Source organism: Camelina sativa, chromosome 4, assembly GCF_030686135.1.
Source record: "Camelina sativa cultivar CO46 ecotype springtype chromosome 4, ASM3068613v1".
Taxonomy (NCBI): Eukaryota; Viridiplantae; Streptophyta; class Magnoliopsida; order Brassicales; family Brassicaceae; genus Camelina; species Camelina sativa.
The window spans coordinates 31,199,927-31,224,811 of NC_141883.1; the positions used below are offsets into that span (position 1 = coordinate 31,199,927).

Below are 24,885 nucleotides of genomic sequence, written 5' to 3' on the forward strand. Positions count from 1 at the left end.
AATTCACTACCAAAATAGACAACATGTATTTTTGGCCAATATGAAATAAATGGTATTAGGACATGAGTCCCCGACTTAAAGAAAGAGAAATACAAAGTGGGAAATGAAGTTGGAGATGTAACAGAATGGAAAACGAAAGGTGTGGAATTGATTGGGGATGGCGAATTTGAGAGATGAGGAAGAAGAAGATGTCGCCTAATAATATTAAACCGACAATTAGAGTGAGTGAGTGGCCTCTTCTCTGACTTTTTTGACTTTACTACTGTTTTTTCACATTGTGGTGCTCTATCTCACAGTCTTACTCCCACCCAATCACGGCCTTTCCTTTCTAATCTACTCTCCTTATTTAAAATTAAAACATGTTTAAAAATTAGTGATGATCATAGTGTGCAACATTTGCTTCAATAGTTGACCTAGTAATTTAATAGTACTATCCGATATTCCGATATTCCGATATGTTTATGTTCCTTTTGTTGTCATACATGTTTTAAAATTTAAGTTAATACAAAAAAGAGAGAGAGAGAGAGAGAGAGAGAGAGAGAGTATACTCTATTATTGTAAGGTTTGTAGTTCGTAAGTGATTTGTGAAAATATCTTATGTAATTAAAAAAAGATGATGAAGATAATACGGAATTGTTTAGTCTCTAGTCTCTACCATAAATAATTGGAATTGTACATGCTGATGAGAAATGATTAGTTGGAATATTTTTCAAATATGCATCATTAGGCAATGAAAGAAAAAAGAATAATATTGAGATTTGCATTTAAATCCTTGTAATGATGATATTTAGTTTTGATATATCTTATTAATATGGGGGCATATAATAAATTAATTTTAACATTTTTTGTCACTATTCCAGTAAAAAGAGTTGTAGTAAATTCCCCAAATAAAATTTTAAAAAGTTTGAAATCCCAATAAAATGTATGAAAAAGAGAGGAATGTTCCAGTTCAGTAAAATATCCCTTTTTCTATAAAGGTTGACAGTAAAATATTTTTTCGAAGAAAATTTCCAGAAAAAGATTCTGACAAGAAAATATCAACAGAGAGAAAAAGAAAGCAACTAATCTTATGCAAGTAGAATCCAAAATTCTTTCTTACTTGTCTCTATTTATATAAATCAATAAAAGAAAAAGAAAAAACTAAAAAATGGGTCCTTTTTATTTTTGATGAAGGTTTTATGCCAAAGTGTTGTTATGTAGTGCCCAGAATTAAACGCAATCCACTTCAATCCAAAAAATCCCCTCCTCTCCTCTCAAGAAAATAAAACCAAACAAAGAAGAAGAAACCTTCTCATCTTCCCACAAAGATTCTCTCTTTCTGTAAAAGAAAGTAGAAGAAAGCTTAAACCTTTGCTGTGTGTTTCTTTTGTTAACCATGGCTGCTAACTCGACAAGGGTTAGTTTCTTCTTGGTTCTTGTAATGACGGTGGCGACTTCTTCTTCAGTTGTCTCCGGTGGAAATGGGTTTTCTGATCTTAAAATCAGTACTCACCTGAAACGACTCAACAGACCAGCTCTCAAATCGATTCAGGTAAAAAAAAAAAAAAAAAAATTACTGAGAGATTGACAAACTCCAGAAAGTTTCATTCTTTTTAGCTGATAATCTATTTTTTTTTTGGGGGGTTTAAAAAAACAGAGTCCAGATGGAGATATAATCGACTGTGTCCCAATCACTGACCAACCAGCTTTTTCTCATCCTCTGCTTACTAATCACACTCTCCAGGTTTCTCATTTCTTCTCTTTTTTTGTGTGTGTGTGGTTTTTGTTCTGAATAGTTCTGACATTGTTGTTGTTTTTGATGTTTATTATAGATGTGGCCAAGTTTCAACCCAGCTAGTGTATTTAGTGAGAGTAAAGTTTCATCTAAAACCAAGAATCAGCACTCTCGCCCTATACATCAGCTTTGGCATGTGAATGGTAAATGTCCAGAGAACACTGTTCCCATCAGAAGAACAACGGAACAAGATCTTTACAGAGCAAGTGCCGTCGAGAATTACGGTATGAAGAATCAGAAAAGTATCCCTAAACCTAAAAAATCTCTTGAGCCACCTAATGTCCTCACACAAAATGGTCATCAGGTAATAATATATTTATGTTCTTCACATTTTGAATTAGTTTTTGGCTATTTCTTGTTCTGTCCATTATTAACCATTTTTTGGTGTTGATTTTAGCACGCGATAATGTATGTGGAAGACGGGGTGTTCTATGGGGCTAAAGCAAAGATAAATGTGTGGGAACCGGATGTGGAAATGCCTAATGAGTTTAGCTTGGCTCAGATTTGGGTTTTGGGTGGAAACTTTAACTCTGATCTCAATAGCATTGAAGCTGGCTGGCAGGTATTATTTTTTTTTTGTTCTTTTGGTAATTATGTCCTGAATAAAAGAAACTGTTCTTGATTCAAATATTTGTGTTTTCAGGTCAGCCCACAATTGTATGGTGATACTCGCACCAGACTCTTCACTTATTGGACTGTAAGTTTCTAACAATAAGACTTCGTTTTGTTTTTGTGTGTTTTGGCTTAGTTTTTAAAAAAATCATAATCTCCCTTGTGAAAACAGAGTGATGCATACCAAGGCACAGGCTGCTATAATCTTCTTTGCTCAGGGTTTGTTCAAATCAACAGAGAAATAGCAATGGGTGGATCAATATCTCCTTTGTCAAACTTTGGAAACTCTCAGTATGACATTACCATACTTATCTGGAAGGTAATAAAACCAACAACAGAATACTCAAATTATTACCATCTCTGAAACTAGATGCTAGTACGGATCAGTTTTGGTTTTAGGATTGGTTTGAGAAATATTAGTTTTGGTTTTTTTCTCAGGACCCAAAAGAAGGACATTGGTGGTTACAATTTGGAGAGAAGTACATAATCGGATACTGGCCAGCTTCACTCTTCTCTTACTTATCAGAAAGTGCATCGATGATCGAATGGGGAGGTGAAGTGGTTAACTCACAGTCCGAGGATGGACAACACACGACTACTCAGATGGGAAGTGGACGGTTTGCAGAGGAAGGTTGGGGCAAAGCGAGTTACTTCAAGAACGTTCAAGTAGTCGATGGATCAAATGAGTTGAGAAACCCTGAAAATCTTCAAGTCTTTACAGATCAAGAGAACTGTTACAATGTGAAAAACGGCAATGGAGGTTCTTGGGGAAGTTACTTCTACTATGGTGGTCCGGGCCGAAACCCTAATTGCCCTTAAAGATGTGATCTACTTGCTCACATTGCAGATCATTCTAAAATCAATTGTATAAAACATATATATAAATATATATATATATATATACACATTCTTAAGTATATTATTTATTTCAGGGTTTGAAGAGTGGTTTATGGTAATAGTATTAAATTTCGACAGAGTTTGGTTTGTTTGAGAGTGTTTTCCTCTGTTTCCATGGAGTGAAGAGAAGATAAAATTTCATTTAAAGAACATGGTCCCATGTGTATGTACGTATACTGAAATGAAATGATCACATTTAATTAATTTTGTATTTTGAGTCTGAGTGGTACTCTGTTTTCAGTGTGACCTGTGTTATTGCTTTGTCTGTAATCAGTCATGGAGATGGGACTTCTGGTTTTGGATCTTCATTAATCATCAGTCATGTATAAACAGTATCTATTGGAATTATTGGACAAACCCTGTTAATAAATTCTTAAGACTAAACAGATCTCTTTTAATGTTTCTCTTTGTTAACATTATCATACGAATAAAGAGTCGTCAAATAATATTATCTAGATAAGATAGATCTATTAAAATATTCATGCAGGAACAAAATTTGAAGTTAGGAAAGTGGACAGTTTCAATTCCTTTCATTTTTAAAAATTTATTTGATGTGCATATAAATAATACACACATATATTCAGGTACACAGATTCACAGGTGGAATTTTTATAAACTCAACTAAGAAAACGAAATGTATATTTTTTGTATTTATTTCTTAGCTGTTAGAATTTACAATTTAGAAAGTAAAATCTTAAATTTCAAATTAAGTTCATAATTTCTTCTATGTGGATTACCGATCTATATTCAGATATTCTCATGGTGTCTGTTTAAAGTCAACGAAAAAATGTGGGCCTCAAGCCACAAGAGAGTTGACTTCGATCGTGTTGACGAGTTCTCAGTTATAACTTATAAAGTTTATAATCAATTAAACATAGTAAGAGAAGTATAATTAATTAAACAAATACAAAATATTCTATGGTAATCAAAAGAAAAGTATCTACCGACCCGACCATATTATAAATTCATGTCGAAATTTTATAATGAACTAATGCAGTTACAAGTTCGTGACCTCACACGGAATGGTTCATGATGACAGACTAACAAATGATTTTAACAAATAATTTATAAAGATAACGTCCAAGACTAGGTTACTAAATTTTAATATTTGAAAAAACAATGCATAACTGGTTCAGTTCGTTTGAGCAAATGTCAGTTTATATGTTCGCAAAAATTATCTGGCCGGTTAAACCAAATCAATGATTAACCGGACCTAAATTTTATGGATTCAAATAATGTGACTGGTGAAAAACCTGGAGTACCATTTATATAAACTTCAGTCAACGATTTGGCAAACATAATACAAGCACTAACCTTAATATTCACAGGGAAAGTTTTGGGGTATTATTAAAATATATGGTTAGACTTTATACCAAAATAAAAAATATGGCTAGAGTTGAGAAAAAATATTAATTTATGAAACATAAGCAATCTACTCCTATAGAATCCAATGAGTAATGTCCAAAAGTTTTGCTAAGAACTGCGTATATAACCATGACGAGAATGACCAGTTTCATAGTAGTGCTACTTCTGATGGTGGTGACAGGTACGATATTAGCTATTTGCGTTGATGGAAAAAAATTCTTCGATCAACAGGAAATCAAACTACATAGACATATGAAACGGCTCAACAAGCCGGCTCTTAAATCCATTAAGGTATCTTATACAAATTCTATATGCAAATTTCATAACAGTTAGAAACTTTATAACATCAATTCTTTTTCGTTTTAATTAAATCTTATTTATAGAGTGAAGATGGAGATGTAATTGATTGTGTTCCTGTCACTAATCAACCAGCTTTTGATCATCCTTTACTTAAGAACCATAACATTCAGGTTTGGCTCTTTTCCCCGTCTCTCTATTCTTTTACAACATGACTTTTGGAAACCATTGCGACGAAAAGTTTAAACTTGTAGATGAGGCCGAGTTTCTACCCGGTAAGTGATTCTACGTACACCAAGAGAGAGGCCGAGACTATAACTCAGGTTTGGCACAAGACGGGAGAGTGTCCCAAAAACACTGTTCCAATCAGAAGAACTAAGAAAGAAGATCTCTTAAGACCGGAATCCATCAGCAGTTTTGGGAGAAAGTCTCATCAAAGCATCCCAAGAACTACAAAATTTGATCCAACATTAGGTCATCAGGTATAACTACATGCACACACACATGTCATGTTATGTGTATTATTGTTACTGCCTTATGGCTTACAATTTTCATATATTTTGGAATGGATTTAGTACGCTTTGATGGGTGTGAGGAATGGAAAATTTTATGGGACAGAAGTGTAGTTTGGCTCAGACTTGGGTTATTTCCGGAAATGGCTCTAGTCTTAACACCATTGAAGCTGGTTGGCAGGTTTGTTTGGTTCCTTCTTGACTACATCTTTTTTGTTCTTATGCAAAACACGTAACTACTATACCTTTGTTTGTCTTAATTTATAGGTTTATCCAGAACTATATGATGACAATAATCCCAGATTCTTTGTTTATTGGACGGTAAGCTCTTCTATGCATACTTATTTCTACATTAAACACTATTTTGACAATTCAAACGATTAACTAGTTTTTCGATCTTGAATAGAACTATAAACTATACCTAGTTTTTTTTCTTCTTTCTTTTAACATTGGCCTACAAATTTATGCATCTAAGACTTTGACTATTATGAAATTCTTATTTTCTTTCGGGGTGTAGCGCGATGGTTACCGAAAAACAGGGTGCTACAACCTCCTCTGCTCTGGTTTTGTTCAGAAAAGTAATCGATACACCGTCGGTGGGTCGATCACCACCATGTCACGTTACCGTGGAGCTCAATACGACCTATCCATACTAATATGGAAGGTAATAACATAATTATATATCACCTCAACAATATGAGATTCATATATTCAACGTAAGTTCAATGGCAAGATATACCTTGTCCCTCAAGTTACCTCTCTACCCAACCCGAATGGATAATTTTCAATCATCAGGACCGAAAAACAGGAAACTGGTGGCTTAGGGTCAATGACAAAGACGTAATTGGGTATTGGCCAGGGTCGTTGTTCAATTCTCTAGGAAGAGAAGCTACGAGAGTTGAATGGGGAGGTGAGATCATTAACTCGAGGACCGGTGGGAGACACACAACCACGGATATGGGAAGTGGGCATTTTGCAGACGAAGGTTTTAAGAAAGCAAGCTATTTTAGGAATCTTATGATAGTTGATGGAACCAATACTCTTAGAGAACCACAAGAACTTTACTTATTTGCTGATAAACACAACTGTTACAATGTTAAGGCAGGGAATGGTGGAACTTCTTGGGGGACTCATTTCTTCTACGGTGGTCCTGGTCGAAACGTCAAGTGTCCATGATTTGGATATGTGTGTGTAGATTTTTACATACTTTGTATGTACATTATTATGAATAAGAACATGTGATAGTCATTGAAGAATAATTATCCACGTCACCAGAGATGTTTCTATCTATCATTAATTCGATTTCAAACACAGTTCGTTTTATCAAAAGAAAAAAAAACAATATTTTAACAGTCTGTTAAAAAATAATTCGAGAATAATAAAGACAACACATATTGATAAGTTAATAGTAAAACACAGCTGTTTGAGATAAAATTCAAAAAAAAAAAATGTAGAACATCGCACGTTTAATAAATGTAAATTAAACCATGCTCGTTATTCTTTGACTAGGATTCGTTTGAACGGAAAAATTATTAGAGTTTTTTTATTAGGTGTCTTAAACATCTTTTATATTTAATTTAATTGAGTGTCTAAAAAAGATACTAATCTAAAAATTTTAAATTATTATTATGTGTATAATAATTACAATGTTTTGCCATGACGCTGTAATATTATTCATAACAAACAAATCCCAGAAAAAAAATTATCTCAACAAACAAAAGAGAAGTGTTATGCGTAATGGTTAAACGTGCAAAACATTACTCAAATTCTATAACAAACTATGATGATGAGCGTCGATCGAATCAAAGGCCAAACAACCCTAATAGTGATTTGCGATGACTTTTCGTTTCACAATAAATACCTAACATGTGCTGAGTTGATAAGACCAAATCATCTGTATGTGGTTGATCTAACTCGACCAACAGTATTGATTCTGTCCCCATTTCCCTTTACGTCTATCTTTACCACAACACCAATCAAAAAGACATTATTTGTCATCGATTTTGGACTCGTGAATCTCAAAAATGGGTAACAGCTCATCTTCTCAAAGTACATCACCATCTTTGCCGATTGATTCCACGTTCAATCTCCCTTTTGCATTACCATCTTGGCCTTCAGGTTCATGTTTTGATTTCTACTAGTTGTTTGTCCTGTATTTCCAGCTCTGTTTTTAGCTCTGCTTTTGCTCTGTTTATGGAGTTTTGTTTTGATCTTACAGGAGAAGGATTTGCGAAAGGCAGAATAGATTTGGGAGGTCTTGAAGTTTGCCAAGTAGAAACATTTAAAAAAGTATGGACCGTATACGAAGGAGGACAAGATAATCTCGGAGCCACTTTCTTTGAGCCGTCTTCAGTACCTCAAGGCTTTTCGATTCTCGGCTTCTACGCTCAACCTAATAACCGCAATCTTTTCGGATGGACGCTTGTCGGAAAAGATCTCTCGGGCGACTCTTTAAGACCGCCTGTGGATTATCTTCTTCTTTGGAGCGGCAAATCTACCAAGGTAGAGAACAACGGGGTTGAAACAGGATACTTTTGGCAGCCTGTACCTCCTGATGGTTACAATGCAGTGGGCCTAATCGTGACAACCTCGGATGAGAAACCTCCCCTAGAAAAGATCCGTTGTGTTCGTTCCGACCTGACTGATCAATCCGAGTCTGACGCTCAGATATGGGAAACTAATGGGTTTAGGGTTTCAAGTTCTAAACCTGTTAACAGAGGAACACAAGCCTCTGGAGTCTGTGTTGGCACGTTCTTCGCAAGCTCTACAACCCCGACTTTACCCTGTCTGAAAAACAACAAGTTCGATTTTTCTTGTATGCCAAGAAAGCCCCAGGTCGATAGTCTGTTTCAAGCTTACGCCCCTTGGATCTATTTCCACGAAGATGAGAAGTACCTCCCAGCGTCTGTTAACTGGTTCTTCAGCAACGGTGCCTTGCTTTACAAGAAAGGCGATGAATCAAACCCAGTTCCAGTTGAACCAAACGGCTCAAACCTTCCCCAAGGTGAATCCAACGACGGTCTCTATTGGTTAGACCTACCTGTTGCCCCCGACGCAAGAAAACGAGTCCAAGGTGGTGATTTACAGAGCATGGAAGTGTATCTTCATATAAAATCCGTTTTCGGTGGAACCTTCACAGACGTAGCCGTGTGGATGTTTTATCCATTCAACGGCCCATCACGGGCCAAGCTGAAGGCCATTACAATCCCGTTGGGGAGAATCGGCGAACACATTGGAGACTGGGAACATTTCACTCTCCGAATAAGTAACTTCAACGGCAAGCTACATCGGATGTATCTGTCGCAGCACAGCGGAGGAAAGTGGATCGATGCTCCGGAGATCGAGTATCAAGGCGGAGGAAATAAACCGGTGGCTTATGCTTCTTTGAAAGGACACGCAATGTACTCAAAACCGGGACTTGTGTTGCAAGGCAAAGACAATGTGGGGATTAGGAACGATACCGGAAAGAGTGAAAAAGTTATTGATACGGCGGTTAGATTCAGCGTTGTTGCAGCGGAGTATATGAGAGGAGGAGAAGTGGAGGAGCCGGCTTGGTTGAATTATATGAGACATTGGGGACCAAAAATTAATTATGGTCATGAAGATGAGATTAGAGGAGTGGAGAAGATTATGGTTGGGGAGAGTCTTAAGAACGTGTTTAGGAGTGCGATTAAAGGATTGCCTAATGAGGTCTTTGGAGAGGAAGGACCTACTGGTCCAAAGCTGAAACGTAATTGGTTAGGCGATGAAGTTTGAATCTCCTCGTTTATTTGCTTGGTTTTGTAAATCTATCCTTATTTTTCTGTAATATGAGAACACCTTTTTTTTCGTTTTGTGATGTTTTCGTAAGTTACCTTTAGGTTTCCTTTATTTCTCTTCTTGCCCACAAAATGATTTGGTCAAGAATGTATTTTTCAGAATATTAATTGTTTTGTTAGAAGGAAAAAAATGTCTTCCATCTCAAATGATTTGGTCAAGAATGTATTTTTCAGAAGTTTTCACATAATATTTTTACGTAACTCATACGTACAAAAACTGAGTTATTTCTCTTGAGATAGGCAAAAGTAATATTAATCAAAGGGTACGTAGTTAATTAGATTCCCAATTTTGAATAGGTCAGAGTGCATATTATAGGAATTACACGGTCTTTTCAATTGTCATGGTCGGAAATTACTTATGTCCTTTAAAATCAATAACGCGTTTCTTCACAAGATCGGAAATTACTTATGTCCTTTTAAGTCATGAGTCAATCTTATTGATTTTCATGCATGGTGTTATTAATGTAACCAGTAACCACTAAATCTATCACAAAATAATAAAAGTCTTTTAGCTCTATAATTTCATAATTTTTAGAATATTTGATAAAGTCAATGAGTCAACTCTTAATCTGCACCTATAAATTTCAAAGAGTACTTGAATAAAAATTATAGAAATACAAAGAGTGCTACCTAAAAGTATTGTGTTAACATGATGGGAATGGCCGGTTTTGCGGTAGCTCTGATGGTAATAACATCACTGACAATCGCTACTTGCGCCGATGGAAAAGAGTTCTTTCATCATCCGGAAATTAAAGTACGAAGATTTTTGAAGCAGCTTAACAAGCCAGCTCTTAAATCCATTAAGGTATCTTATACAAATTCCATATCCTGATATGCATCTACTCCATGCTTTGAATATTCTCAGCAAGAAAAAAAAAAAAAAAACTACTGAGACTAATTTTTGCTTTAATCTTTCGTACAGAGTGAAGATGGAGATATAATTGATTGTGTTCCAATCACTAGCCAACCAGCTTTTGATCATCCCTAGCTCAAAAATCACACCATTCAGGTTTGCTATCATTTACCATCTCTATTTTGTTTACACATGCATGATCGTGTTATAAAACAGGAAATTTTCTCACGTAGGTAAAACCAAGTTTTATCCCGGAAGGTGAAGGTGGCTCTACGTACACCAAGAAGAAGAAAAAGCCTACTCAAGTATGGCACAAAGATGGAGAGTACTGCCCAGAAAACACTGTCCCCATAAGAAGAACAAAAAAAGAAGATATCTTACGAGCAGAATCTCTTGAAAGTTTTGGGAAAAAGAGTCATCAATACATTCCTGAAGATACATCCTCTAATCCAAATTTTCACCATGAGGTACAACATTTATGTGTTGCCCCTTTTCAAATACTCCTTTCTAGCTAAGCTAAGTTACACTTGAACTTATACTCAAGGGTACGTATAGCTTAATTTTTTGTAGTACATATATATCTGATCCGTTTAAATTGATATATTTTTTCTATGTATTTTATTGATTTATATCCATTTTAAAGCTACCCAGACATTCAATGTTTATATTTATATCTGTAGAAAATTGGATATTTGATTGAATATATGTTTTTTTTAAAAAGAATTATTAGTATAAAACATTTTAGATAATTATTTCGTCACTTAAAACATATAATGATTTAATAACTAATTTGGCAAATAAAAATATTTTTTTTAAATAAATGCAAGATATATATATATATATATATATATATATATATATATATATCTACAAGTTATTCATAGTAGAGAGTGAATATTTTCATTTAAATTTTAGTAAAATGTTATTTACTTTGGATCTGACGAATATTGATTTATACTTTATAGTAATTTTTTTTACTTCGTCAATTTTTTTTGTTATCTGGAATCTTTTATTCAAATCAAATTTAACCGGATAAGAAACTAATTGAAACGGTTAATTATTACATACTAATATTATATGACCAATCGGCCCGATCCTAATCAATCTTTCCCCGGTTTAGTACGCGTACATGGGTGTGAAAAACGGAAAGTCTTACGGGACAAAAGCCTCGATAAATATATGGAAACCAGATGTAGCAACTCCCGACGAGTTCAGCTTGTCTCAGACTTGGCTCGTATCTGGAATTGGCACTAGTCGTAACACTATTGAAGCTGGTTGGCAGGTTTGGTCTTCCATCCTTACCATAGTAACGACATCTTGTTCATATATTTGCTGGACATATCATAAATAATTAACACGACTTTTGTTTGCCTTAATTTATAGGTTTATCCAGGAATGTACGGTGATAATAATCCTAGGTTATTTGTGTACTGGACGGTAAGTTCCCATTTTTCAATTAACACAAAAAAAAAAAAAAAAAAAAAAAAATTGCCGGCTAACTAGGCTAAATTAACACCACATATATTACCATCATAATCAGATCTAATGATTCGTTCAAAAAAAAAAAAAAAAAAAAAAAAAAAAAAAAAAAAAACAGATCAATGATACGAATCTAAAATCAAAATATGTTTTATTTTGAGATTTCATATTTTTCCCTTTTACTAATGAAAGTTCATGCATGCTTATATTATGTTAGAGCGATGGATACCAAAAAACAGGATGCTACAATATGATCTGCAGTGGTTTTGTTCAGACGAACCAACAATACGCTGTAGGAGGATCCTACAGTACCGTGTCACAATACGACGGATCTCAATTAGATCTCAACCTACTTATCTGGAAGGTAATAATAATGCCGTGATTTATTTTTCACCTTAACAAGTCACCTTAATTACGGCACACTCGTAAGATAAATACAAAATTATATACGAGGAAAAGGGGAATTTTCTACCAAAATAAAATACACAAGACCAGTTAAAGTTATACCAACGGTCTTATCGTGTAGTTTACATCTGTTTGTATTTTTCTCAATTTTATTGACTAAAACTGGAAATTTGCGATCATCAGGACCAAAAAACAGGAAACTGGTGGCTAAAGATAAATGACAACGACGTTATGGGGTACTGGCCTGGCTCGTTATTCAATTCTCTAGGAGATGGAGCTACAAAAGTTGAATGGGGAGGCGAAATCTATGCGCCAACCAGTGAGAGACACACAACCACCGATATGGGAAGTGGGCATTTTGCAGAGGAAGGGTTTAAGAAAGCGAGCTATATAAAAAATATTATGATAGTTGATGGGACAAATGCTCTGAGAGAACCGCAAGGCCTTTACTCTGGTGATACTGGTAAATGTTACACCGTTAAAGCAGGAGATAGTGGAACTCCCTTTGGGCTTCATTTCTTCTATGGTGGTCCTGGTCAGAACGTTAATTGCCCTTGATCTGTTCTGTGTGTTCAAAGCGTTTGAGACTTTGCATGTATGTTTCATCCTATCTATAATTTATAGTTAAGTGATCTTGATCTATGTGTAAGGCTTCAGTTTATGATCAATAAGAACATTTATGTTTGTTCGAATCCTCTGGTTATAATTTTGTTTCTCCTCAAATTTCATTGTCACTTTAATAGAAAATTTCGCAAGAAATCAAAGAACTTTCAATAATTGCTTGAAAAAGGAGTGTTGACTCCGGAACTAGTCGAGTGAATTAGCGATGACAAATCTATAACACAACATGATTTTCTGGCTCCCAAATGAAAATGTAAAAGACTGTACTGTTCGAACCACCGATCAACGAGCTAATTCCATTATAATTTGGTTTCTTCGTTTAAGTCTTTATTGCTAACACTTGATTAATCACCTAGTACTAAGATATCCAAATTAAAGAAGTTTAGCGCACTAATAATTTGTGTTTAAAAAGCTGATCGTATCAATTTTCTTCCCCAAATTACACGTTCTGATAAATTTTCATGGTATAGGGACTCGATAATGATAAGGTTTACGCACTAATTGTTTAATTTATATAAGATATGATGCGTTTCATCACAATATTGGATGATGTTTAAGTCTTGGGTCAATTTTCTCTAATTTCCATTACATGGTGTTATTACTACTGTAACCACTTACAAATTTATGACAAGATGATAAGGTCTTTAAGCACTAATTTATAGAATATATGAGTAATATGCGCCTATAAATGCCAAAGTGTAGTTGATACAAAAATAATATTCAACGAGTACTATCTAAAAGTTTTGCTAAAGATTATATTCAACCATGATAGGAACGGCTGGATTCGTAGTATCTCTGATGGTGATAGCGGTGATAATATCTCCTTGTGTCTATGGAAAAGATCTCCCTGATCACCAGAAAAGCCAAGTACAAAAGCTTTTGAAGCGACTTAACAAACCTGCACTTAAGTCCATTAAGGTGTTTTATACAATTCCACATGCATGTCTATATTTCTATGCTTTGGGAATTTGCGGACAATTAGACTAATTCTTGGCCTTAATATATTTTTTTTAACAGAGTGACGATGGAGATATAATAGATTGTGTTCCAATTAATAGTCAACCAGCTTTGGATCATCCTTTGCTTAAAAACCACACAATCCAGGTTTGCGTTCGTTTATTTATATATGGTGTCTCTTTTTTTCTTTTATGCATGATCGTGTTGAAACGGGAAGTTTCTGTACGTAGATGAGACCGAGTTTTATCCCAAAAGGTGATCATAATTACACCAAGAAAGATGCAAAGGCTATAACTCAGGTGTGGCACAAGAATGGAGAGTGTCCGGAAAACACTGTTGCTATAAGAAGAACAAAGAAAGAAGAAATCTTACGAGCAAAATCCATCGAGAGTTTCGGGAAAAAGACTCATCAAAGCACCCCTGGAGGCCATGAGGTACGTACTTTGTGGCTTTATGCATTGTCCTCGTGTAAATTACTCTCTCTCTCTTCTGGCCATGGTGGAACCATAAATAGTTTATACTTCAAAACTTTACTTACTGTCATAACTAAAATACAAATAATATCTATCGTACATACTTTGATCAAATACAGAATATAATTGAAATAGATAGAAACAAAAATTGTATCGTGTAACATGGCATATTCTACATTAGAAATTTTTACTGTTAATTTTGTAAAAACGTTTTTAAGCAATCTATGCTTAATTAACACTTTTCCTAGTTTCTTTGAGCCGGTTTAGTATGCTATCATGGATTCGGGGGACGGAAGGTTTTACGGGACACAATTTGCAATTAATATGTGGAGACCAGAAGTTGAAGTTCCCTCAGAATTCAGTTTGGCTCAGACTTGGCTGTCGTCTGAATCTGACAGTGGTATTAACACCATTGAAGCTGGTTGGCAGGTCTTCTAATGCTTTTGGTCCTTCATCCCTAATTGCATCTTGTTCATCATCATATGCAATTGACTCAAACTTTGTTTGTCCTAATTTAATTATATATAGGTTTATCCAGGGATGTACCGTGATAATAATCTTAGATTATTTGTTTACTGGACGGTAAGTTCCCATATTCACTTCTAATGGTTTCCTTTTTAGCTTCAGTATTTTAACTAAGCTAATTATTTGAAGATTCTCGGATTTTGAATAGAATAGACAAGTTTCTTTGTATTTGAAATTCACAAAACCAATCAAAACTCATAATTATTTTTGTTTGTAAAAATATGAATTTCTAAATTCCTTAGTATCCACAAATTTAGGCGAATGGGTATCAACCAGGGTCAGAGTCGACTGGGTGTTATAACCACGCCTGCTCAGGTTTTGTTCAGAGGAGCAATCGTATCACTGTAGGCGGATCCTTAGCTCCCATGTCACAATACGACGGAGGTCAATACAGCCTCCCCATGCTTATTTGGAAGGTATACCAACGTAACTAGAGACAACTAAAAAAGACAGTTACATATTATTCTAAACTTTTATTATTCTATAGAGTTACACCTAATTTTTGAAACTATTATTTCATTAAATTATTTCGTTATTCCCTAATATGTCTTAACTATATATAAAAAAACATGAATTTAGATCCCCGCCACTGCTTAACAACAGGAGATATACTAGAGCTAGGTAACTTGAGTTGCCTCCCAAGTTAGATCTGTTTCTAAACCCAAATTGACTTCTGATTATTCAGAGCGGCGACAATTGGTGGCTAATGATCAGTGACGAACTTGTCGGGTACTGGCCTGACAAGTTGTTCAATTCTCTAAGAAATGAAGCTACGAAAGTTCAATGGGGTGGTGAGATCGTAAACTGGATGACCAGTGGGAGACACACTGACACTGATATGGGAAGTGGACATTTTGCTGATGAAGGGTTTAAGAAAGCGAGTTATTTCAGGAATCTTATGACAGTTGATGGAGCCAATACTCTGAGGGAACCACAAGGACTTAGGCCTTGGGCTTCTCATGGTAACTGTTACAATGTTAAGCCAGGAAATGGTGGAACGAGCTTTGGGAGTCATTTCTACTTTGGTGGTCCTGGTCGAAACGGTAACTGTCCTTGATATAACGAGTGTGTTAAAAAGCCCTCTTAAGCATTCCAATATCTTTAATATATAAATAAGGAATGCATGTTTGAATAAGAAACGAGAAAGAAATATTAAAATATGAATATGGAAGTTTTGATCAAACCTTCACCTTATATAAAGCTTTTGTCTGCCTATAAGGCTTTTGTACATGTTCGTGTTTGAATAAAAATCTAATGTTCATATTTCATCTTATCTGAACGACTAACACCAAATCTCAATAGCTTTACTGCTTACTGCAGATAGACGCTACACGATACTATTGAATCTTTCGTGATCTTAATTTCTCTAAACCTTATTCAAGGTTTTGAACGTTCTTGGAGAAGAGAATTATTCTAAACTTCTAATCTTTTGAATATACTAATGTAACTCCTCAAAATGTTTGTCCTTGCTTCATCAGTAATGCATAGGCCATAGATTTCTTCTATATTTCACGATCCTTAAATTAAAATAACATTTTAAATCAAGAAAAATACAGAGAAAATGTGTTTATCCAATTATTACTGGACACATAATAAATAATAAATGTCCAATAATTATCCAAATTCTAATATGTGGACAATTTTCTATGGGTCAGTGTGTCAGTCTTCAATTTGTTAATTTTCCTGAATATATGTGTGTTCACATGCATCCTACTATATTAATTGAGAAGTACAAATATGAAACTAACATTAAAATGTGTAAAAAATTACATTCAATTGCCATTAGAAAAACTTATTTAAATTAATTAATTAATTAAAAAGTATAATTAATTAAAAAATAAAAACGTGGACAGATCAAATATAAAAAATCTAGAAAAGTAAAAGAAATATATTCAAATCAAAACTAATTTGTACTTGAAAAAAATTAAAAAAAATTAACTGCTAAGATTTAAAAAAAAATAAGGATAAATTTTTTTCAAGTAGAGTATATTTTATTCTTTAATTTTACATTTTCATGCCAATGATTTTATATAATTATTAGTTAAAAAAATAAATATTTTCTCTCTCTAATAAATTATAAACGAAAATTACAAAATATTTTTTAAAAGATATAAACAAATCAGAATTTCTAAAACTAAGATATTATATCCAAGTAATTAATATAATTATTTTTAATAACTAGATTTTGAAGATTTTTTTAAAATTTTAAATTATGATTCTCCTATCATCTTTATTTTATTTTATTTACAAATTTTTTCAAAGTTTCATATAATACTTATGATTAATAAAATGCAGATTTTTTTCTGCATATGTTGTGATTTGAATTTTTAAAAACAAAGATATATTACTCGATGTATGAAAATAAAATGTGTGTTTCAATTTTCACATTGGCAGGTTGATAAAACTAAATTTATATAGCTAATAAATCAATAAATTTTATTTGTTCATAATTATAATATTAAAATTACTATTTCATATTTCACAAAATAATAATGCAAATACAACAAACAAACAATATAAAACTGTAATATACATAAAAAATAAAATAGTATAATATTCTAAAATAATTAGTATTCAAAAAAACATATACAGATTTACAGAGCAGTTATTTCAAACATAATAATTTTCTTAAGAAAATATAACAATAACTTTTAAAAATTGTTGACCCGTACTTTAAGCACGGGATATTTCCTAGTTTATTCCTAAACAAAAAAACATTTAACGGAAAACTACAGAATTGATCGCCCACTTAAGTATTATATATAATTAAAAATACGTACGAGTCTATTTACAATACATAAATCAAAAATCCGTTTTCATAGCAAAGGTTACAAAAAACTTAAGAAACATTTACAGTAACTTATACTATAATTCTTCCATTTCACAAAAAATATCGTTCTGACAGTTTTTTTTAATATAGTCTTAAGTCTTAACACATTATATGAACAGATTAAGAAACATTTTAATTATAATTTAATTTCAGAGTTTATGTATTAGCTTCGGATAATAAATAAAACAAAGTTCGGTTTGAAAAGTCTAGAACACCGTTCTAAAAATCGATATTTTTAAATCCTACAATATGCCATAATTATATTGGCCAGTAGGAATCGAATTCGGGGTCTGTATTACTAAAAAAAATGTAGGGAGAAAATTATTATTTTTAAGTATTGACCTCACAAAGAAAACAGTACTGTTACCTGGTCATAATAGAGACGACTCAATTTTTTTTTGTCATAATAGAGACTCGTTCAAACTCTATAAATTTGTCACAATCAGAATCAAATGAATAGTGGAACATTAGTATAACCCATAAAGCAACATATCAACGAGACATCTTTTTGAGTTAATAATTTAAAAAAATATATGTTAGAAATCTTTTTTTCTTTCTTTCTAGTTACTATTAATTGCTAAACTGTACACAGGGAATTGTTTTTCTAAGATACCATTGCAGAGTATAGTTTTGTTAACATCACAAAGATAGTATATTGTTACTAGAAATCTGTGAGTGTATATGCCAATTTAAACCCTAACTGGAGCATTACATGAGATAGCTCGGCAAATTATCCTCACAACGAATATTCTTGATATTAGAAAGAGAAGTAGCCATATATATTTTGAGAATTAATCAACGACAAGGATCTGTGGAAATAGAAGCCATACATACATCTTATACGGGTTACGTTCATTATGACGATAGATGCACTTCACATGAAAGGGAATGAATTGACAACATGAAGCTAATAAGCCTTGGTATAACAAGAGAAATTTCTTGCTCTGATGAAGCTAAGCTAAGCCTTGACTGATGAAAGTCATGAGCCAATTTTCATTTCGATTAGAAGTCAGGAGGGGTTGTGATGATGCTTAATTCATGAGTCAATTTTCATAGATTTTTAAGTCAGGAGGGGTTGTGGTGATGCTTAAGTCACAAGTCAGTCTTCATTCATGATGTAATTATAACCACCGTGAATAATGTTATTTTATTTCTTAATTTATAGAATATATGAGCAATCTACTCCTATAAATTCCAAGAGTAAGTAGTAGCTGATAGAAAAACAAAAATTAAACAAAAACTCAAAAGAGTACGTACGTAGTATCTTAATATATTAGAGGAATTTTACTTAATTAAACATGATGGGAGTGGGTGCTTTTGCGGTAGCTCTGATGATGATAACGGTAATAACCTCTCCTTGTGTTTACGGAGAAGGGTTCTCCGATCCCCAGGAAATTCAAGTACAAAGACTTTTGAGACGGCTCAACAAACCTGCTCTTAAATCCATTAAGGTATATCTTATACAAATGTAAATTATATACATATATATAAACTCCATGCTTTGAATATTCGCACGCAAAAAAATTGATGTGCTCTAATCTTTCTTACTGAGTGAAGATGGAGATATAATAGATTGTGTTCCTATAACTAGTCAACCAGCTTTGGATCATCCTCTACTTAAAAACCATACCATACAGGTTTGTCTTCATTTACGATACCTCCTTTTGTTTATATATATATATAAATGCGGATGGGGCAATAATAAACTACAGAAAGTAAAGAACACAAGAACTTTGTTAACGAGGTTCGGTTTTTCCTACTCCCCGGGACCACGTCCAGATTTCGATTTCATTAGAACAAGAAAGCAAATACAACTTACTCGCAAACGCGTAAATCAAGCACAACCCTCTTAATTCACTGCCCCGTTCAATAACATGAAATCTTAAGGATAAATCTCTACCCTTAACTAGACTAACACCAAGCCTAGATTCAAACAAGATAACCTAACCTTGGGCTAAACTCCCCCTGAGTCTAGACTTCAGATCTTCAACTCTCTTGAGCAACCTTCACACACACGTCACACCGACGAACAAAGAAGCTTGAACAACACAAGCACCAAACCGCGAAACTAAGCCGCACACAAACACAGAAAGCTCCCTAGGATTTATCTTTATGCCTCAGCTCTCTTGCTTCTCTAAGACGTGCCCAACACCTCCTTATATACCCATCAAGACTTCCTAATCAGCATATGAGAAGATTTTCGAATTTCATAAAAAATAGACTTTTTCCTTTTTGATATTTTCCTTTTCCTTGTAAAACTCCAATTTAATCAACCAACGAAATAGTAGTTTTCCTCTTTAATTCATCCTTAAACCGTCCTTCAATGTTGCCTTCTCAAACCTTCTAGAAATTTCTCACACACATAAAACAACAGCAATCCCGTATCACGTCTTGAATCACACAGACACTAGTTCAGACAAACCAATACATCTTCAATATATGCATGATCATGTTGAGACGATAAATTTTTTGCACGTAGATGAGACCAAGTTCTATCACGGAAGATGAATCTAAGAACACCAAGAAAAAACAAAAGGCTATAATTCAGGTGTGGCAAAAGAGTGGAGATTGTCCGGAAAACACTGTTCCTATAAGAAGAACAAAGAAGGAAGATATTTTACGAGCACAATCTTTGAAGAGTTTCAGGAGAAAAACTCATAGACGACGCATTGCTGAATATAAAAGTCCAAATGCAGGCCATGAGGTACATCATCTTATTTGAATTGTCCTTGTGTTAAGTACTGTCATGTGGCGTTACTGACATTTTTTCCCATTTTCTGGAGCCGGTTTTAGTATGCAATCATGGAATTAAAGACGGGAAAGTTTTTCGGGACAGAATTTACAGTAAATATCTGGAACCCAAAAGTTCAAGTTTCAAATGAGTTCAGCCTTGCTCAGGCTTGGCTTGTGTCTGGAGAAGGCCCTAATGCTAACACCATTGAAGCTGGTTGGCAGGTCATGTCCTAGTCCTCCATTCTAAATAAACTAGTTTCCTCACATGCAAAAAAAACTTAATTGACACCTATCTTTGTTTGCCATAATTTGTAGGTTTGTGAACAAATATACCATGATTATAATACTCGATTATTCGTTTTCTGGACGGTAAGTTCCCAAATCCATGAAATTTTAATTTTGTGTGTAAAAAACCTTAACTATATATATCAAGCTAATCATTTGAGAAATTTCACGTTGTGGGGGGAAAATATTACTATATATTACCACACTATATATAACCAGATTTTATATTATTCCCTGGTCTGAATTATTAGCTAAAATTTTGAAATTGTAGAACAATGGATACCAAGGACCTTCGTGCTACAATCTGGAGTGCCAAGATCGGTTTTGTTCAGGTGAGCACTCGTTTTGTTGTAGGTGGAACAATATTTAATCCCGTGTCAGAATACGACGGAGAACAACAAGAGCTCTCCATGAATATAAGGAAGGTACAAATCTTAACAACACTACTGTAACAAAAAAAAAGAATGATTATCCTTCAGATATATAATTTACTCCATTGCATGAAAAAATTGTGAACCATTATAAATTATTTTTATTCAATAATAAAAATTAAATTATTTTGTATGAAACGAATTATTTTTTTTATGTAAGGATATAAGAAATAAAGTATTAATTAACATAATCAAAAGGAATATATATCTTTATTTTTTAATTACTAAATAAGTAAATCTCCTATATATATATATATATATCTTATTATATATCTTTAGCTTTTATTTTCTTCGGTCAACAAAATATATCTATTTCGCCAAATAAATTCACCAAAATAGTGCAAACTGATTTTTTTAATAATAGTTTTAAAAGGCGAAAACAGTACTTTCGTACAAAATAGGAGGTAGCATAAAGCTTGGATTACAGATGCTTTTAGAAAAATCAAAAATATCATGTTTTTTTTTCTTTAATTTATGAATAAAAGCATCATATGAGTTTATTGGTCACCCGGCATAACTATATATGGGTATATTAGAAGGTAACATGAGTTGCTCCGTTCCCTAAGTTATTATATATCTTCATCTTAACGAAAAATTAATGGACTGCCGATTTTATAGTATGACGACAAAAACTGGTGGCTAAAGATCGGTGAAGAGTTCGTCGGGTACTGGTCTGACGACTTGTTCACTTCTCTAAACGATGGAGCCACGGTAGTTCAATGGGGCGGTGAAATTGTTAATATGATGACAGATGGGAAACACACGACCACCGAGATGGGAAGCGGGCATTTTGCAGAAGAAGGGTTCAAGAAAGCAAGCTATTTCAAGAATCTTAAGATATATGATGAAGCCAATACTATGAAGGAACCCCTAGGACTTTATCCAAAAACTGGTCATGATGCATGTTACAACATTAAGGCAGGAGATGCTGGGACAGACTGGGGGGTTAATTTCTTTTTTGGTGGTCCTGGTCGTAACGACAACTGCCCTTGATTTGGATCTGTGTGTGTTCAAAGCTTTCGATCGAAGATTTTACATATGTACGTGTCTGTCTGTAGTTGAATAAGAACGTGTGATAGTCATGATCTAAGGTAAACAAAAATCCACGTCATCGTACGTAATTAATTTTCCTTGATATTATGTGTATCTGTAAAAGCTTATATATACTATGTGATTAATTTAGGTTTTAATGATTCAAAGGATAAAAAAGACTTCTCTTTTTCCTTTCACAATATGTAATCAATAGACTTAATATTTTAAATATAATTTACATATCTATTGGTTGCCAAAATTAAATTTAAAAAAAAAAGATTACTAACAAAAGCTTTTTTTTTTTTTAAAGCTTTCTTTTTTTATTTTCTATATAGAAACAACTGTAAAGTTCTTTTTTTATTGTTCTAAAGATATTTTCTTTACTTTAAAGAAAAATATATAAAGACCCAGATATACATTTATATACATATATAGATATACCATGTCCAAATCATCTTCCAACAATTATTTTAAAAGTTTTAGGTATACGTACGTACTAACAATAATGCTTAATCATACGGTGAGTTTTCACCATTTTTGGGTGACAATAGCACTTGTAGTCGGAACTTTGGCTGGAATGAGCAAACTTTCCGATATCCATGAGAAGAAAATTGAGCAACGATTGAAACAACTCAACAAACCTGCCGTTAAATCTGTCCATGTATATATTCACAATAATATTTTCTTGCCTAAATGATCTTATGTGTTTTGTTTTAATTTTTTTTTTTTTTACATTGGACAGAGTCCAGATGGAGATATTATTGACTGTGTATGGATCTATCACCAACCTGCTTTTGATCATCCTTTACTTCAAAACCACATCATTCAGGTTTTGTAATACTGTTTCTTATTATTTATTTCTCTCTAGAATTCATATTAATTTACTTTTAGGTTTTGCTAACACTTCTTGTTTCCCTCGAGGAAGATGAGGCCAAAAAGTGACTCGTTAAGGGACAAGACTGGAGATAAGAAGACAGACGTTATACTTCAATTGTGGCGCACGAAAGGTGAATGTCCTGAGAACACTATTCCCATCAGAAGAAAAACAAGAGATGATCTGTTAAGATCAGATTCCATTGAAACTTATGGAAGAAAGAGCTCAGCAACCATTTCTCCAACTATTTATCACCTCCACGGTGATCAGACGGAAGTTCATGAGGTACATAGTCCCGACTCCCGACTCTAGACAAAATTTTAATATATGCTTGGTTTTATAATTAATTTTTTGGACGCTTATTTTTTTCAGTTAAACTAGTAAGAGCTACCCTTAACTCCTTAAGCAACTAACATAATATCTTTCATTTCATGAAATGTTTATACCGGTTGATATTTTATTATTTTGTATTACATTATTGTAGCATGCGTGTGTGTACGTCGATTATGGTGAATTCCATGGCAGCAAAAGCCGTATAAGTATATGGAAACCAAATGTTTTAAATACGGGCGAGCTTAGTTTGGCTCAAACATGGGTCACCAGTGGAGATTGGGACACTGGTTTAAACACTCTGGAGTCTGGTTGGCAGGTAAATATTGTCCTCTTTTTTTTAATTAACACTTCTCTTGTGTGTGTGTGTGTTTTTAAAAAATATTGTTGGATTGGCTCCATTAGACATAATGTCGCATTGTTGCAAAATTTCATGACTTTTTTACTCAATACTAATTGATAATAACTGTATACTCATATATAATAGATCCTACATGGTTTGGACGGTGACAATAATCCAAGATTTTTCACCTATTGGACGGCAAGTTAATTTCCTTTTTTCTTATTAATCTTAATTGTCATGCATTGACGAAGGTTTACTAATATTATTCGACAAAAAATATACAAAACATATATAGAGCGATTCATACGGAGAGATCGGCTGCTACAACCTTGACTGCCCAGGCTTTGTTCAAGTGAACAGATATATTTCTCTTGGTGCAGCTTTCAACACTATCTCGACCTACAATGGTGACCAATATGATTTTCATCTAACTATCGAGAAGGTATTTTATCTAGAAGTGCTGAACAAACACAACGTATAACATTTTTGACAAAGAGGGTCATCTCTAATATTAAATAAACTACAATTTGTTTTAGGATCAAGATACCGGACTTTGGTGGCTTAAGTTTGAGACATATCTAGTCGGATACTGGCCGAGCTTCATAGTTCCAAAGCTAGCAGATTCAGCACGGAAGATCGCATGGGGAGGTGAAATTGCGCATTATGTTGAAGGCAGACGGGAACACACGCTACCGCAAATGGGGAGTGGCCATTTCGCAGAAGAAGGTTTTAAGAAGGCGGCTTATTTCAATAGCATAGAGTACATCGATAAATCTAATAATCCCATCACACCCTTTCCCCAAAATCTCGAAGCAATCGTTACTCGGCCCGAATGCTATAACCTCAAGGTTGGCTCTAGCCGAAGGTGGGGAACTTACATTTTTTATGGCGGACCTGGACATAACCCTCAATGCCTATGACTCATCTTTAATTTGGCTCTAGCCGAAGGTGAGAGATTATGTTAACTAGATCTTTAATTTGTATTTTTACTAGAGAAATGAAGTACCCGTCGATGCGTTTGATTTTGAGAAGAGAATTATTCTAAACTTCTAATCTTTTGAATATACTAATGTAACTCCTCAAAATGTTTTTCCTTGCTTCATCAGTAATGCATAGGCCTTAATTAGATTTCTTCTATATATATTTCACGATCCTTAAATTAATTAGATAACATTTTAAATCAAGAAAAATACAGAGAATATGTTATCCGATTAATTGGGCACATAATAAATAATAATTATCCAATTTCTATTATGTGGAATAATACGACTTGCTGGAATTGACTCCGCTTAAGTATGGATACCAATACGGACAATTTTCTATGGGTCAGTGTCAGTCTTCTTTGTTAGTTTTACTGAATATATGTGTATTGACATGCATTTATTCGTAAACAAAAAAACATTTAACGGAAAACTAGAGAATTGATCGCCCACGTAAGT

General features: G+C 33.8%; 5 protein-coding genes, 1 non-coding gene and 1 pseudogene across 7 annotated transcripts; all 7 read left to right on the forward strand.

Annotated features, from left to right (window-relative positions):
* Positions 1-1,101: 1,101 nt before the first annotated feature.
* Positions 1,102-3,487, forward strand: LOC104782961 (protein neprosin). The gene is made up of 7 exons (XM_010508033.3): positions 1,102-1,531; positions 1,637-1,723; positions 1,812-2,078; positions 2,172-2,336; positions 2,418-2,471; positions 2,559-2,705; positions 2,825-3,487. The coding sequence occupies exons 1-7, from the start codon at positions 1,376-1,378 to the stop codon at positions 3,203-3,205; spliced, it is 1,257 nt and encodes a 418-aa protein (XP_010506335.1). The 5' UTR covers positions 1,102-1,375; the 3' UTR covers positions 3,206-3,487.
* Positions 3,488-4,745: 1,258 nt separating this feature from the next.
* On the forward strand, positions 4,746-6,733 carry LOC104782962 (protein neprosin-like; annotated as a pseudogene). Its single transcript, XR_015597708.1, has 7 exons — positions 4,746-4,939; positions 5,032-5,118; positions 5,200-5,427; positions 5,521-5,638; positions 5,725-5,778; positions 5,975-6,121; positions 6,253-6,733. The product of XR_015597708.1 is annotated as a protein neprosin-like (transcript).
* Positions 6,734-7,123: 390 nt separating this feature from the next.
* Positions 7,124-9,286, forward strand: LOC104782963 (hypothetical protein At1g04090-like). The gene is made up of 2 exons (XM_010508034.3): positions 7,124-7,575; positions 7,676-9,286. Exons 1-2 carry the CDS (start codon positions 7,482-7,484, stop codon positions 9,211-9,213), a joined length of 1,632 nt encoding a protein of 543 aa, XP_010506336.2. The 5' UTR covers positions 7,124-7,481; the 3' UTR covers positions 9,214-9,286.
* A 386-nt stretch (positions 9,287-9,672) lies between these two features.
* LOC104782964 (protein neprosin-like) lies at positions 9,673-12,704 on the forward strand. Its single transcript, XM_087511943.1, has 7 exons — positions 9,673-10,080; positions 10,198-10,284; positions 10,362-10,595; positions 11,249-11,410; positions 11,512-11,565; positions 11,825-11,971; positions 12,196-12,704. The coding sequence occupies exons 4-7, from the start codon at positions 11,258-11,260 to the stop codon at positions 12,568-12,570; spliced, it is 729 nt and encodes a 242-aa protein (XP_087368069.1). The 5' UTR covers positions 9,673-10,080; positions 10,198-10,284; positions 10,362-10,595; positions 11,249-11,257; the 3' UTR covers positions 12,571-12,704.
* Positions 12,705-13,319: 615 nt separating this feature from the next.
* Positions 13,320-15,851, forward strand: LOC104782965 (protein neprosin-like). Its single transcript, XM_010508035.2, has 7 exons — positions 13,320-13,551; positions 13,651-13,737; positions 13,821-14,024; positions 14,331-14,492; positions 14,592-14,645; positions 14,846-15,004; positions 15,274-15,851. Exons 1-7 carry the CDS (start codon positions 13,399-13,401, stop codon positions 15,643-15,645), a joined length of 1,191 nt encoding a protein of 396 aa, XP_010506337.2. The 5' UTR covers positions 13,320-13,398; the 3' UTR covers positions 15,646-15,851.
* Positions 15,852-18,630: 2,779 nt separating this feature from the next.
* LOC104782967 (protein neprosin) lies at positions 18,631-21,904 on the forward strand. Its single transcript, XR_015597709.1, has 7 exons — positions 18,631-18,868; positions 18,968-19,055; positions 19,898-20,122; positions 20,212-20,373; positions 20,467-20,520; positions 20,708-20,861; positions 21,486-21,904. It is a non-coding gene; the product is annotated as a protein neprosin (transcript).
* A 427-nt stretch (positions 21,905-22,331) lies between these two features.
* LOC104782968 (protein neprosin) lies at positions 22,332-24,572 on the forward strand. The gene is made up of 7 exons (XM_010508037.3): positions 22,332-22,560; positions 22,642-22,728; positions 22,825-23,058; positions 23,258-23,422; positions 23,591-23,644; positions 23,742-23,888; positions 23,983-24,572. Exons 1-7 carry the CDS (start codon positions 22,342-22,344, stop codon positions 24,364-24,366), a joined length of 1,290 nt encoding a protein of 429 aa, XP_010506339.2. The 5' UTR covers positions 22,332-22,341; the 3' UTR covers positions 24,367-24,572.
* Positions 24,573-24,885: the final 313 nt, after the last annotated feature.

Excerpts from the sequence above, each read along its gene's own strand:
- LOC104782961 (XM_010508033.3), top strand. The coding sequence starts at position 1,376 with ATGGCTGCTAACTCGACAAGGGTTAGTTTCTTCTTGGTTCTTGTAATG. Across the intron at positions 2,337-2,417 it reads GCATTGAAGCTGGCTGGCAG|GTCAGCCCACAATTGTATGG; the intron begins GTATTATTTTTT and ends TTGTGTTTTCAG. Across the intron at positions 2,472-2,558 it reads GACTCTTCACTTATTGGACT|AGTGATGCATACCAAGGCAC; the intron begins GTAAGTTTCTAA and ends TTGTGAAAACAG.
- LOC104782963 (XM_010508034.3), top strand. The coding sequence starts at position 7,482 with ATGGGTAACAGCTCATCTTCTCAAAGTACATCACCATCTTTGCCGATT. Across the intron at positions 7,576-7,675 it reads ATTACCATCTTGGCCTTCAG|GAGAAGGATTTGCGAAAGGC; the intron begins GTTCATGTTTTG and ends TTGATCTTACAG.
- LOC104782964 (XM_087511943.1), top strand. The coding sequence starts at position 11,258 with ATGGGTGTGAAAAACGGAAAGTCTTACGGGACAAAAGCCTCGATAAAT. Across the intron at positions 11,411-11,511 it reads CTATTGAAGCTGGTTGGCAG|GTTTATCCAGGAATGTACGG; the intron begins GTTTGGTCTTCC and ends CTTAATTTATAG. Across the intron at positions 11,566-11,824 it reads GGTTATTTGTGTACTGGACG|AGCGATGGATACCAAAAAAC; the intron begins GTAAGTTCCCAT and ends ATATTATGTTAG.
- LOC104782965 (XM_010508035.2), top strand. The coding sequence starts at position 13,399 with ATGATAGGAACGGCTGGATTCGTAGTATCTCTGATGGTGATAGCGGTG. Across the intron at positions 14,025-14,330 it reads GCACCCCTGGAGGCCATGAG|TATGCTATCATGGATTCGGG; the intron begins GTACGTACTTTG and ends GAGCCGGTTTAG. Across the intron at positions 15,005-15,273 it reads TCCCCATGCTTATTTGGAAG|AGCGGCGACAATTGGTGGCT; the intron begins GTATACCAACGT and ends CTGATTATTCAG.
- LOC104782968 (XM_010508037.3), top strand. The coding sequence starts at position 22,342 with ATGTCCAAATCATCTTCCAACAATTATTTTAAAAGTTTTAGGTATACG. Across the intron at positions 23,059-23,257 it reads ATCAGACGGAAGTTCATGAG|CATGCGTGTGTGTACGTCGA; the intron begins GTACATAGTCCC and ends ACATTATTGTAG. Across the intron at positions 23,423-23,590 it reads CTCTGGAGTCTGGTTGGCAG|ATCCTACATGGTTTGGACGG; the intron begins GTAAATATTGTC and ends CATATATAATAG.